The sequence below is a fragment of the Streptopelia decaocto genome (genome assembly GCF_964273445.1).
Source record: "Streptopelia decaocto genome assembly, chromosome: 1".
Classification (NCBI taxonomy): Eukaryota; Metazoa; Chordata; class Aves; order Columbiformes; family Columbidae; genus Streptopelia; species Streptopelia decaocto.
The window spans coordinates 36,103,200-36,116,627 of record NC_138663.1 but is presented as its reverse complement, the minus strand read 5'-3'; the positions used below and the strand labels follow the sequence as shown (position 1 = coordinate 36,116,627).

At 39.8% G+C, this 13,428-nt stretch overlaps 1 protein-coding gene across 1 annotated transcript; it reads right to left on the bottom strand.

Annotated features, from left to right (window-relative positions):
• Window positions 1-1,061: 1,061 nt before the first annotated feature.
• Window positions 1,062-12,865, bottom strand: RXYLT1 (ribitol xylosyltransferase 1). The gene is made up of 6 exons (XM_082048306.1): window positions 12,667-12,865; window positions 11,984-12,154; window positions 10,843-10,945; window positions 5,648-5,962; window positions 3,117-3,287; window positions 1,062-2,042 (listed from the first exon to the last, which is right to left on the bottom strand). The coding sequence occupies exons 1-6, from the start codon at window positions 12,809-12,811 to the stop codon at window positions 1,625-1,627; spliced, it is 1,323 nt and encodes a 440-aa protein (XP_081904432.1). The 5' UTR covers window positions 12,812-12,865; the 3' UTR covers window positions 1,062-1,624.
• Window positions 12,866-13,428: the final 563 nt, after the last annotated feature.

Genomic DNA, 13,428 nt, shown 5'->3' with positions numbered 1-13,428 from the left:
TGTTCTGCATGTTTGTGGCTTGCGTAGAAAGATTCTACTGGAAGGAAATTACAGCCATGACACTACACTATTGCAGATACTGAAGCCTCCTCTAACACCCTAAGTGCTGTGTACTACTGTGCAGATGGTTACTTCAGATCCTCAGTATAGAAATGTGTCATAAGTTGGGTCTAACAAGGCCCACATCTAAGCAGAGCTTAACAACTCAAAGCCGAGTTGTGAAAGCTGTACTTCCAGTCACAGCCGAATAGTATTGTGCTTTGTATTGCATCTTTGCTTGATGCTTCAGTTAAAATGGGTGTGCGATAGTCACTAGAAATTCATGTTAGACATACAATTCAGATTATTTGGATTTAAACTATTTGTCTTCTGAGAGCAGCTACTACGCATAGGGAATGCAAGCTCCTATAAATCCAGATGTTCCACAGCATACCTTATTCCAGATCTAGAGCAACCACTTGCAAGAAAACTGAAAAACACATGTAAGTGCTCTTGTATGATACATATTCCAGAACTATATAGTATCATTACGGAAATGAATATTACTTAGCAGTACAGTTGCACTGGCTTTTGAATTCCTGCCTGAGAATGAACCCACACAGCACGCTGACAGTCAAAGACAGAAAACTGGCTATTACTCCGCCTTCGGTCTGCCAGTGTTGCGTGTGTGGTAACACAGCTCAGCCAACACAGTGAAGATAACAGCACACACCCATTTCTGATGTACAAGAAGAGTAACAAATCCCTTCAGCTACATTTAATAAGAACTGCTGAAACTGTTTGTTGCACGTGTAGTATCATACACATGCAGTATCATCCTTCTGCCATCTTTTGGAGCTGACAAGTTTCAGCAGATTTTGAGAAATCAAGTAAGCTACAAGCAAATTCATGTTAAAGCCTGGTGTTCAGAATGTGTAGCTGTAACTGTAGGTAACGAACGCTCCTGCAGCAGAACTGCAGGATGTCCCGAGACTCAACGGAAATGGAAGAAATAGATGTTGACATCTGATGTTAAAGGGGAAGTACACTGCTATGACACATTCCTAAGAAATAATTCTCCATTTTTACCCTGAAATACACATTTTTATTCCACAGTGTTTAATTAGCTTTATGGCCACTTCCTTGGAAATGAAATGTCAGTCAAGCAAACAGTTCACGTTTTCAAAACAAGTGCTTACCAGGATATACCTTAATGATTGCGCTAAACCTGGCAATTTTGTTATAACCATACTTTTTTCTTCTTTAGGCTACATAATACATTATTCTGTATCATACAGCTTTCATTCTTCTCTTTTCTTCAAACACAACTGTTGTTCTCATTTTGGATTTTAACATGTTCACATGCTCAAAGATATTATCCTAAAAACAACTTACCAGGTCACACATCAACAAGGAAATTGTAAAAATAGTAATCAAATAGTTGTCATCCTTACAGACTACCACCCTGCTGAGACAACATTGTGAAGGATGGAGGGCCAAGCACAGCTCTTGGCTAAGCTAGTGCAGATCTGTTGACTTCAAAAGGAATCCATTCACCCTGTAAGATTTCTTTGTATACAAGCTTCCCTAGAAGGTTAATGGAAATCAAGCTTTCAATCTACTCTAGATTTTCAAAAGGGACAATTTATCCTTTATCACTTGGCAAAAAGGAATTTTCCAAAGTATTAATGAATTTCTGTCTCATCCATGCTTTGAAGTTTTGATACCATTCTATGAGCTTTTTTCTCCTTTGAATCTTTTCTTGTAAGTTCATTTTTTTTTCTTTCTCTAGAACAGCAGGAAGCTCTTTCCAGTTTTTAATAAAGATAAATGGAGCCCCCATGGTTTTTAATAATTGCAATGGAGCACTGTGGTACATTGATGAATTTCCGCAATCACCTGGTGTCATTACATCTTCTATAACAGGCAGAGATCCATATGAACAAGCTTCATAAATTCTATAGCATTCTGTATTTATTCCCACTGGGCATAATGTCAAATCACTCTGCAGCAAGGCATCTTGATAATTCTTGAAACTTTCATTCGTTTCTTGAGGTTGCCACCTAGAAAAGTAAAGGGGTTAAAAATTAATATTTTCCCACAGGCACTGCAATGAGAAAACAGAGACACACTTTAATTTAAATTCTTTATAAAACTTAAAATACGGTCAAAGTAAAAATTTTATATTACACACACAATCAATAAGCTTTTAGTCTTAACTATTCTTAAAGAGTATTCTAAAAACTTATTGAAAATGTCACTGTTGAAAACAGATTGTAACACTTTTTAGACATGGTTCTTTTAGGAAATTATTAATATTTAGAAGTGTAAGAGGCAAACCGAAACTCCATTTTAAAACTTCTTTCATGACTTGCATGATGCATATGTCAATTTACTTCACAGCAGAGTTCAGAAACAAATATATGGGAAGACACTTCATGGATTTCAGAATTATTTTTTTTGGCCTCAAATACTTTAAATCATCACAGGTTTGCTCTTCAAAAGTTAGGATGTAAAGCAATCTGTTATTCTGAATTCATCTGCCTGAACTGCCTCAGGATGTCTGTGAGATAGGAGTTTATGTCACAGGAACAATCGATCTCATATTCTTCATCAGGGTTGCTGAGGTCTTCCCAAAGCACTGCCGTGCCTGCTATCAAACATTTTACAGGTGCTGCCTAGCAAAATTAAGAAATACAATCAGAACTCTATTCCTCTTAGTTAAAAGATGTGTCGTACCTACTTGAAATAAAGAAGAGCCATGTTGTACAGATTAAATCCACTCTCTTATATGGAGCACAACAAAACAAAGCTGGCTTTTTCAGCTACTCAGACATTAATACACACAAGGTGCAAGACAAATATTTCTTCTTCCACCATAATCAAATATGAATAAGAAAAAATAAAAGATGGTCTGTATGTCTAGTATATGTAGGAGATTTTTCTATGTATTTTAAAATATGCTTTATGTAAAATATATAAATGGAAACATTATGAAGGCCTATACAAATGTTCTCTGTTTTAATTACAACTGGTTACCTTTATTTGTACTATTTTTCAACACTCAAGAAAGGACTGGTAATAATGAACTAGGCAAAAAAGTCTGAATATTTTCTTGAAGTAAATCAAAGTCTTACTGTTCTCTGGCTCCAATCCAGCAAAGTTTATCAAGCCCATCCTGCTTCAGAATTTCCATTAGGGTTTCCCTAGAAGAGTTCTTATAAACTGTTCCTAAGAAATTACATAGGTATGTTCTTGGATCATGTAGCATTGACCAGCTGGGTTCTACAACTGGAAAATGTCTGTAGCTGTAAAAACAACGTATTACATTAGACAATTATATGTTTTACGTCAAAGAAAAAACACTTTATACCATTCTATCTTTACTGTAGCAGATTCTAAGACTAAAATCACCTGTTTGTTGCCAATCCACATCTCTAGACTCAAACAGACCCATGAGCAAAGCAGTGCAAGCCCTGTCCTAAAACCTGGTCTTTATTCCCTTTGCCCCCACCACTCTCTTCAGAGATATTCCAGAATACTTATGTCTTCTTTCAACATGGGAGATATTATGTGTGCATGTTACAAAATGTTCCTGAGAAAGATACTTTTTCAAAAGCAGTTGGTCTTGACACAACCGCTAGCTTTGACTGAAATGTTCGGGTTAATGGTAACTATGGAGTTTAGGTCTCAGATACCTTAATCTCAGGGCATGCTTATCAACTGAAAATACCACTGGTAACCTCTCAAATGAAAATGTCATTTTAATCTGGGTGGAATTCATTAATCTTTCAGCTACTACACAGCTTGTCATACAAACTATTTAACTTGTCTTTTTGGACTCAACAAAACCAATGCAAAGTCCTGGGATCCAAAGTATAGTGTATGTCATCCTTTCGGATATGTCTTCATATCAGGCATTTTTCTTTTTTTTGACTGATTCCTCAAATCTTACATCACTTATTTTGGCCAGCATGACCGCCAGTTGAACACTGCTTCAGCTGAAGGGCTGGCACTAACTTTTTCATTACATTAAGTTAGTATTTTCTTTCCAGAACAGATGTATGGTAAAAAAAGTTTCTGCTCCTTTGCATTCTCAAATTAAGACAGATATTCATTTTAATGTTATTACAGGGTATTTAGAAAGATGGATCCAATCTGAAATTTATATACAGAAATATCTCTACAATTACAAACCACCCATGAATGAAACTCTTACCACTTGAAAGTGTGGGGCATAGAGTTTCAAATTATTACCACTAGATGCCTCTATATTTTTGTGTGATTATAGCATGTTGCCATCGTGAAATATAGTGCTTTGTAATTGGGTCCATCTTTTTGAAACACCCCGTATTTTTTATGGATCACTGTTCTACTTCACTGTCAGAAAAACTATGCCCTGATCCCAATACTTTGCTGGTTTCAAAGGTAGTTTCTACTTTATTTCACAATGATTTCTTCATTGCTACTAGTGAACGGTTCTCTGAACACATATTCACTTCCTTGACCTTCCCAAATTTTGACGGAACAGACCTTTCCTAGCTCCTCTACATGGTAAATATTAATTTACTTTCAGAAAATCTTCACGACAAATATTTCTGCAGGATTCTATGTCTTTACTTTCCCTCTTCAGTGGGAAAATCTGGCACATTTGCATACCTTTAGCCACTATTTTTACAACTGTTGTTGGCGCACAAGGGCTGCAAACCCCATTCTGATACCCGATGTATCTTCCTCTGCCCAGCTTTGCATCCCAGTTTACTGTTTTAACTGTCATTTCTTTCTGTTTTCTGTCACCTTAATCGTGGCATTTAAAAACTCAACTTCTTTTTTGCTCAGGAACTTTCAATACCATTAATTCTCTGGTACTACCAAGACGACAAATTTAGTGTATTTCAATGACACTATGAACAAGTTCAAGCTATGTATAAAAACTCCATTCAGTTTGCCAACTGGCTCAGTACAAGATATCGAATTAAAATTCAACACAATATATGAAAATAATCCTGTATTCTTCTCATCTTATGGTACTGTGGTAAGTAAACCACTATTAACTCTGCTAATAAGGAGTAAAAATGCAACTAAGTGAATCAAACCTTTATCTACTCCACATAAATACTTTGAGCAGTAAGTCAAACAAAAATGTTTTTGTGAGTGAGCAGTTAAGCCAGCTTACGTTTCTGTGATACGAGAATACACTAATTCCAAACAGGAGGTGTACGACTTCCTTTTGAGAGCAAAAACCTGGGTTAAAAAAGTACTACCAGTACCATCCCTTTCCTTTCCTAAACAGTCAGTAGTTGAAATTTAATTACATAAATATATTTTGAATTCCCGTGTCACTGGTACTTATTACATCAGCAGTTATGATAAACCTCTAGAGCAAATCTGCTGAAGAAAAAATAACCAAACAGAAAACCCTACCAGACACAGGTTCATTTTTTAAAAGCTTCCTAAATCCCAGCATTCTTTTCCTGTTTTTGTTTCTATTGCTAAACGCAATTTCCAAAGTTTCCAACACTTGATTTAGAAAATCATTAATACGATCATGTTCTACAATTTACCTACTGTACTTGTTTCGGGCATCAGCAGAAGCGTTCAGACGTATTTTCTGTACCTCATGCATAACAATTAAGTTTCAATTGTAATCTGTGTCTGTAACACTTACGTAGCTACTCCTAAAGGCCACTGGAAAACATCTTCTTCATTTACCAACACATAGTCATATGTAACAAAGAGCAGATTTACAAATCCTCCATTTCTTTTCAGGTATGGTTGAATCCATTCATTGTTGCACTGCTCATTTCCAAGCAGCACAACTGCTACACGCTGTATTTTGTGGGTCTGAATTAACGTTTGTGCGTAATGCAACCACTGTGTGGCGTAAGCAATCTTTGCTTTTTCTCTCCCGTTCAGAACCAGCACAACATTCTCAGCCTCAACTGAGAAGTAGCCAGGAACTACAGATGGACCAGTGATGAAGCTGTGAAAACCAAAACACAAACAGTAAACACTCTTAAGACAAATTATTGATCTTAATCCTCTAAACATCCTTACTACACAGTCTGTACTCCAGAGATTTTTTTTCTTCAATAAAGTAAACGCAATATACTCTAACTGTGCAATTGTAACCATTTCTGTTGTTAGCATCTACAGTTTAACAAAGGAATAAAGCTGCTTCTGTCTTTATTCAGGAAAAAGGAGAGTTAGAATTAAATGAAAATAAGGTATTTTGCTGATAAACCAGAATTACTACCTTATTCAAACATCAATATGCGGGTAAATCAGTCAACTTCTGAAAAAGTATGTACTTTGATGTTCACAAAAGGTCAAAGTTTTTCGATTCCAGTAATAATCAATGAATACTATAGAAGAGAGAAACCCTCCCAATATACCAGATATCTTTATGAAGTACAGAAAGCTGGTCTGGCATGCTACTTTTTTCAGTAATTTTGGTTACGGTTAGATCAAAAAACCACTGTGTCATCTGATGCTGAGTAGAAACTATAACACAAGAGGTAACTATCTAAATGTAAACTTATGTTGCCTGTTTGACCCATGTCAAACTTGAGGCTCTGATGTAAGCTAGAAAGCACAAACATTTGAGGTAGAAAACTGCATTTCTAGATCTTGGACAATGTATTTAACAGAGGAATTTCAATCATGTTGCAAAATCACTGGCACTAATAATTTACAAGTATCGGACAACAGCCATTTATGAACCTCAATGAAGCATTACTGCTGCATTACTACAGTTTTTCAGCTACCAGCAAAGCTTAACTTAGAATTAAGTATGAGTTTTAACTAATTTAGAATGATGATGAGTTCTAACTCATGAACTGCTGGGATTGACAGTTAAAAGTGTACTTAGTGCGGAAAATTCACAGCAAAAGCTGTAAAAACTACTCCAGCAAGGTTATCTGAAGCAGAGAGACCTCAGGCAAGCATATTTTAAACCTGAGTTAAGCTGACATGCTGCTGGTTCGGTGCAAGTGGCATATTTTGGAGCCAAGCTTCATGAGACTCATGATTTGGAATCAAAACAACTTAAATCTGAAAGTTTAACAGACAACGAGAAAAGAATCACTGGGATTCGTATGAGAGAACACCTTGACCATCAGGATGCCAAAAATAATGAACAGGATACACAGCTGATCCAATGACCACCTTGTAAAAAGAGACCTGGGGGAAAAGGGTTTTAGCTATGGACAGTGCTATGAGGCTATCAAGCCTGTGGGAATTATAGGATTTACAGTTAGGGAAGCGACAACCTGTGTTTAGGAAAATAAGTTTAACAGCATAAAATTACAGTGGGGGAAAAAAAAAAAAAAAAAAAAGAAACACTATGGAAATCCCATACTTTAATAATAAAAAACACAGTGCTAAGGTTGTACTATTAGCACCCGGTCAGAATACAATTGGCATTGGGAAATGTAAGAGAGATAACAGAAGCTTCAAAATTAAGACAGTAGTCTTAGAAGGCTAGATCAAGGATGGTATGGGGAGATTACATTTTTCGGACTCAATAACTGACTTGCTTCCTATAAAGTCCTTGCTTTTCCTTACTAGTCTTAGAAACCATATGAAAAGATGCTATTCCAGACTGGGTCTTCCAGCCCTAATTCCAAAGGTGTTAGTGAGACAGCCATTCTGTAACAGCAATATGGTTAAGTTTAACACTGTAGCAGCAGACAACATACCTAACGTATCCAGCATAGAGACAGATACTCCTTATGCAATAAAGGAATTACTTAAAAATGAGAAAAATCAAGAAAATAACTCTGAAAGGAGTAGCCCAAGTAACAAGAAGCTTGCAAGGTGTGTGTAGGCTGTTCAAAATCACTGTATAAGAAGCCCAAGCATGCTGCATGCTTCACTCCAAAACCAAAACAATACAGTGCCCCCCACCAAACCCATACAGCATAATATAAAAGTTAGGGGGGCTGTCGAAGGTCAGCACTGAAAACAATGAAAAGCTTGTCCAAACAAGGAGGACACAAAGCTCATAAATATTGCTCATGAAATGCAAACAGAAAATGAAGGCTAAAAGCAATTTGAAAAGCACCTTGTAAAAGGATGTTTTGGCTGCTAGGTAAAGGTTCTTTAAATAGAGGAAAATAAAAATATATTAAAAATATACCAAAAAGACAACTACAGAACTGAAGGGACAACAGTTTAAAAAGGCTTTAACATGGGATGACAAAGCCACAGAAGGAAAGATTCCCACACCTAACTCATTCTCCTCAGCAAGAAATACAAGGTGAAAAAACACAAGAGTTATATCAAATTGAGGATTTGGATGTGGATGGCATTCACTTGAGAGTTCTGAAGGACCACATAAACAAAACTGCAGAACTGCTGGCAAAGTTTTGCAGCAGCTGTCATGAAGAGACACTATGCCTGATGAGAAGGGGTCTGTCAGTGTCTCTCCCACCTACAAAAACAGCTTGAGAGGACTCTGGAGCAGACCAGTCAGTATGAATTCCCTCTCTGGAAGAGTCTGTAATAAACAATAAGATCACTGGATCTTATCAGAAGGTAAGATCACCGATCACATACATGGATAAACACTGCTGGAAATGAGTAATCCTATCTCATCAATCTGATGAAGATCTATGAGTGTGTCAGTAAGAACACAGATAAAGGGAATGCAGCAGACATAGTGTATTTTGATAGTCAAAAAGCTTCGCTAAAGTCTGTTAAGGAAACTAAATTGCCACAAGCTATCCTTGGCAGAATCTTTTGGCAGCTAAAGAAATCTTTGCTGGTTGTTAAGTTTGTTGACCAATTTCTTTTCATTCTGACATGTATCAAGTTGGTTGCAATTTGCATAAGGAGGACAGGAGAATGGGACTTAAGAACTGCTGAGCAACTGGGCTTAACAGGGGGTGGAGGAAGGCAGCACTGACTGTTGATAAAATAGAGAGGATGTGCCTCTCAGTGGAACAGAAATTTAGGAATGCTCTTAATCATAAAAGACAAGTTTGGCACTCCCTGCTATACAGCATCCTCCTAGGTGACAGGAGAGAACAGTGTGAATTGCTTCAGGCTGAGAAAAGTGCTAAACCCAGCTCTCCTGCTTCTTGTATTAATGTGCCAATTTGTCACTAAAATCCACAGCTACGCAGCTCTTTCTTCACTCATGTTTTTCAATAAATGTCCCTACATTTTATGCAGAAGTTGATACTTTTAACATTCTTTAGGCAACTTCTTTGGTAAAAACTTGAAGCCATCAAAATCCGTATTAAGTATATGCATTCTTCATCATAAATATACAAAATGGGCTTATTCATGCAACTGTGTTCAAGTGATATTTTAGTATTTTTGTGTCTTTAGATTTGATATTATTGAAAAACATCCATGAGAGCTCTGTGTTTTAACAATTATTAGACTTACCACATACAACTGCCCAGCAGGACATATTCTCCAAATATGTCACCTCAGCTACTTCCCTCTAGCCTCATCTAGTAACCAAATGGAGATAATTTACCTCAGCCAGGCAATAAAGAAGTCAGTGATTCTAGAAAATCTGATAACCAGCGAGCAGCCAAAGCCATGTACTAATTCTTCCTCACAAAAAAATACAAAGTAACATTTCCAATTTGAATAAAAAGTAGAACTTCTGCTATTTCATTTCATAATTCTAATCATTAAAGTAACAGTTATATTTGTGTACTTTCTATACTTTGCACAAGTTCCTACTAGCCTGTCAAATTTTGACCTGTTATGTTGGTACCAAACTTAAACTTCATATTTTTACTGGATCTAGCATCCAAGTTGGTTAAAATCAAGACTCCATTATCCCTGGTTCCTCTAAACATAACAGGAACATATTTAAATGTCAGTATAGAAGTCTTTTATTTGAGAGATGCATACCCTAAGGAACCATGTGAAGTTATTATTCATCTGAAACAGCCACACCAGAGAGAAAATAACCATAATCAGTCAACTGACAGACTCATTAAGTGCAGCAAATTATTTTCATGTTATAAACATGAAAACTAAGGGTTTGAAAAAATCCTCACGTCCATACTAAGAAGACAATCTATCTGGTAGAGTATCAGAAAAATTTCATCATGGAGAGGGCTGTCAGGTACTGGAACAGGCTGCCCAGGGAAGTGGTGGAGTCACCATCCCTGGAGGTGTTTAAAAGATGTACAGATGAGGTTCTTAGGGACATGGTTTAGTGTCAGAGTTAGGTTGTAGTTGGACTCGATGATGTTGAGGGTCTCTTCCAACCAAAATGATTCTATAATTGATTTCTATAGCTTCTGAGATTTTCATTCTGGAAACAAAAAGTTTTTTTGACACGATCCTATACATGACTGAAAGAGTGAAGTCCCTTTTCCCTGAATACAACAGAAAGCAACTAGTGAGGGACATCTTGCCTCACAACCCCAAGCTTATTTCAGTGAATTGTCAGCCTCAAACCACAGTTCTCAGACTTCCCTCAGGGTTGTATTTCCCCCCATTCTGAGATCTCTTGGCTGCCTGACCTCTCAGCATGTGTAAGTCTTTCCACATTTCTTTCAAATACACAAATCTTCATAAAACAGCAGATGAAATTTGCTCCTTAGTTTTCTATTTTTAATAGCAACATGTTTGAGCTAGAATGTGCTGGTTTTATCAAGTATGTGCTTCCATGAATAAACATAAACACTCCTTGTGATAATTTTGAATGAGAAGTTGTATGCATATTCCTCAGTTATCAAAACATAACAAAATTAAAGTATTTGCAACTGATATTCAAATTAACTGCAGCTCTGAGATACACAAAATAATGCACCTGTGCATCTTATCATGTTATTTAACTTTCCAATGCATCATTTGTTAAAGTTGAAGTTAACACCATGCAGCCAGTACCTGAAGTAGGTTTTTCCTGCTTTTTGGCTTCCTTCTCTCCACTGTGCAGTCACATCAGCTGGTTGAAGGTGCCCTCCAAAAATATGTTGCCAAAGGTAAAGACCTCCAGAAATGAAGATATGATGGAGAATTTGAATGCACAGATCTTGCCTACTCTACACTCCCAGCAAATAAAGCATTTCTGGGAAATGAAAAAGCATAACAACATAAGAACTTCCAGAAAAAAATGTCAGAGCTTCCTATATAATACGGACACTGTTTCCCAAACTCTGTATGACTTGGAATTAGTTAAGGCATCAAGTCAATTCTGTATGACTTGGAATTAGTCAAGGCATTTAAAAAGATTACTTGGCTGTCAAAATATCAGTAGATGAAGATATACCATGGTACCACATATGTTAGCATCTCTTTCTAGTACACCTACCACTGAAAAACGAGCAAAAATTAATCAGCATTTTAATGACAGGCATATTTCTTGTAAGCTTTTGTGAAACATCTTTTTTTGTGACAGAATGTATCACCACATAACAAACCAACCTGTTCTACAATGCTACGTGGAAGTTCAACTTAAATTGGAAACTTTGTATTTTCAAAAAAGTTAAAATAGTATCAATTACATGTCTTCAGCAGTACTGAAAGATCTTGAAAGGACCTTGGCCCCCAGTTTATGTGGAGACTTGGCATGTTCTACAACAGAAGAATTTCCAAGTTCATCAGTGGCAGTAGCACTGCAGTACAGAAAACACCTGATTTCCCATTGTGTGATGCTTTATTTCATAAAGTGCAAATGTGAAAAAATAAAAATTCTGTTACAACCAAGTAAGAGGCTTGTCCTTTTGTTGTACGACAAGCTAGATCAGATTCAAAAAGTAACTATGTTTCTCTGCCATTTGAACCATTTTCTTTGACAGATGTGAAAACCAGCCTTAATGAGAACTGACACAAGGAAACTGGAGTCTAACTACTCTAGTATTGGTCTTACCATAATTTTAAGTAACAGCTCCTTAATGCTCTTCATGTACAGATAGCCACATTATTTAATCACACACATAAACACACACATAAATTTCAGTCATTAAGGAAAAAAAGTGGTCTATCACAAAGGTTAAGGGATTAACAGACATTGACTACATCTGCTTACCAATTGCTGCTTTGCCCCAAATCTGAACTCTAAGACTGGTTTGCTCTAGGTGAGATCTTGCACTTTTAATCATTTTAAGATTAGCTTCGTATCTCTGCTGAGAAGCCACCAGTTCATTTTTCTCCTCCTCTTCCCACGGATTCCACTCTTCATTTCCCAAGGCAGCATGATCTAAGAAACCCAAAAGTCACATTTAAAAAGTCACAGAATAAGAACAGACTTATAAGTTTAGAAAAAAACTGTCAAATTTTCCTGAATTCAGGATTTCAAGCAGCACTCGACAAGACTCCCGCCCCGCCGGGCCCGCTGCCTCACAACGCCCCGAGGGAGTGGCCGCTGCCAGCGCAGGCCGGGCGGGAGGGTCGGTGGAGCGGCGGGGTCGGGGGGCCTAGGCCCCGCTCCTCCTGCGGCGCTGCCTGCGAGCCCCGCCCGCCGCGGCCGGCCCGAGCAGGGGCGCTGGAGGCAGCGCGCTGGCCGGGGCCTGGAGAACACGGGCCAGGCCGAGGACAACACCGGGCCGAGGCGCCGCCGCTCTCCCCGAGGCCTCTCCGGCGCAGGCAGGAGGTGATCGACCGCGCTGGCCCCACATCAAACCCGCCGTCCCCGCGGCTGCGCGGCCGGCAGCGGCCCGGCCGGCTCGCCCGCGGCAGGCCGGCTCGCAGCGGCCCCGTCGCCGCTCTCACCTCGCGGGCCGCGGCGGTCCCGGTGCGGCGGGCGGGGGACGGCCGGGCGGCGGGGCCGGAGGAAGACTGTGTAGGCCGCGTAGAGGGAGAAGAGGCCGTAAGCGACGATCAAGGCGGAGCACAGCCGCTTGCGCGCGGCCCGCATCCCGCCCAGCGCGGGCGGAGGCCCCGGCGGGGGGCGCCGTGAGGCGGCGGCGGGAGCCGCGCCCGCTGGGGCGGGAGGGGCCTCCGCCCGCGGCCCTGGGCTGCGGCCCCGGGGAAGAGCTTCAGAGCCCCGCGTACCAGGACCTGCCTCTGCCCCCCCAGCATTGCCGGTACAGCCTCAGGTGCGCGCTGAGTGCTTGCAGACGTTGTCCCGCGGTGGCTCGGCGCCTGCAGCCGGGAACCGAGAGCTCCCGGCCTCGTCCTCCCACACGTGCCGGTGCGGGGTGCCTGGGCGGTGCCGGTGCCTTTGAGGCTGCTGCCCCCGCGGCTCGGACAGGCGGGCAGCCATGGTGCACGGTACATGGTACGTTCTCCTCCTGAGGGCTTCCAAAGGCTTGTGAAAGAACAGTATCAATATGCACTGAAGATCGGTTCAGAAGCTCCTAACAACTTAAGGCTGTTGAACATACGTAAATACATGTCACCTTTAGCATTTGATATATGCAGTCCCAGCGTGAGCTGGAGCTCCTGTCATCTGTGCCTGGCGGTTTGGTGCCTCTGGGGCACAGGAGGAAGGGTGGTCCTGCCCAGCAGCTGTGTGCTATGTGCAACCAGATG

What these genes read in the sequence shown, in the direction of transcription:
- RXYLT1 (XM_082048306.1), bottom strand. Translation starts at nt 12,811, where the DNA reads ATGCGGGCCGCGCGCAAGCGGCTGTGCTCCGCCTTGATCGTCGCTTAC. An exon ending in GCAGGAAAAACCTACTTCAG is followed by an intron (nt 5,963 to 10,842) that starts GTACTGGCTGCA and finishes TGGTTTTCACAG; the next exon opens with CTTCATCACTGGTCCATCTG. An exon ending in TGGATTGGAGCCAGAGAACA is followed by an intron (nt 2,043 to 3,116) that starts GTAAGACTTTGA and finishes TTACTTTTCTAG; the next exon opens with GTGGCAACCTCAAGAAACGA.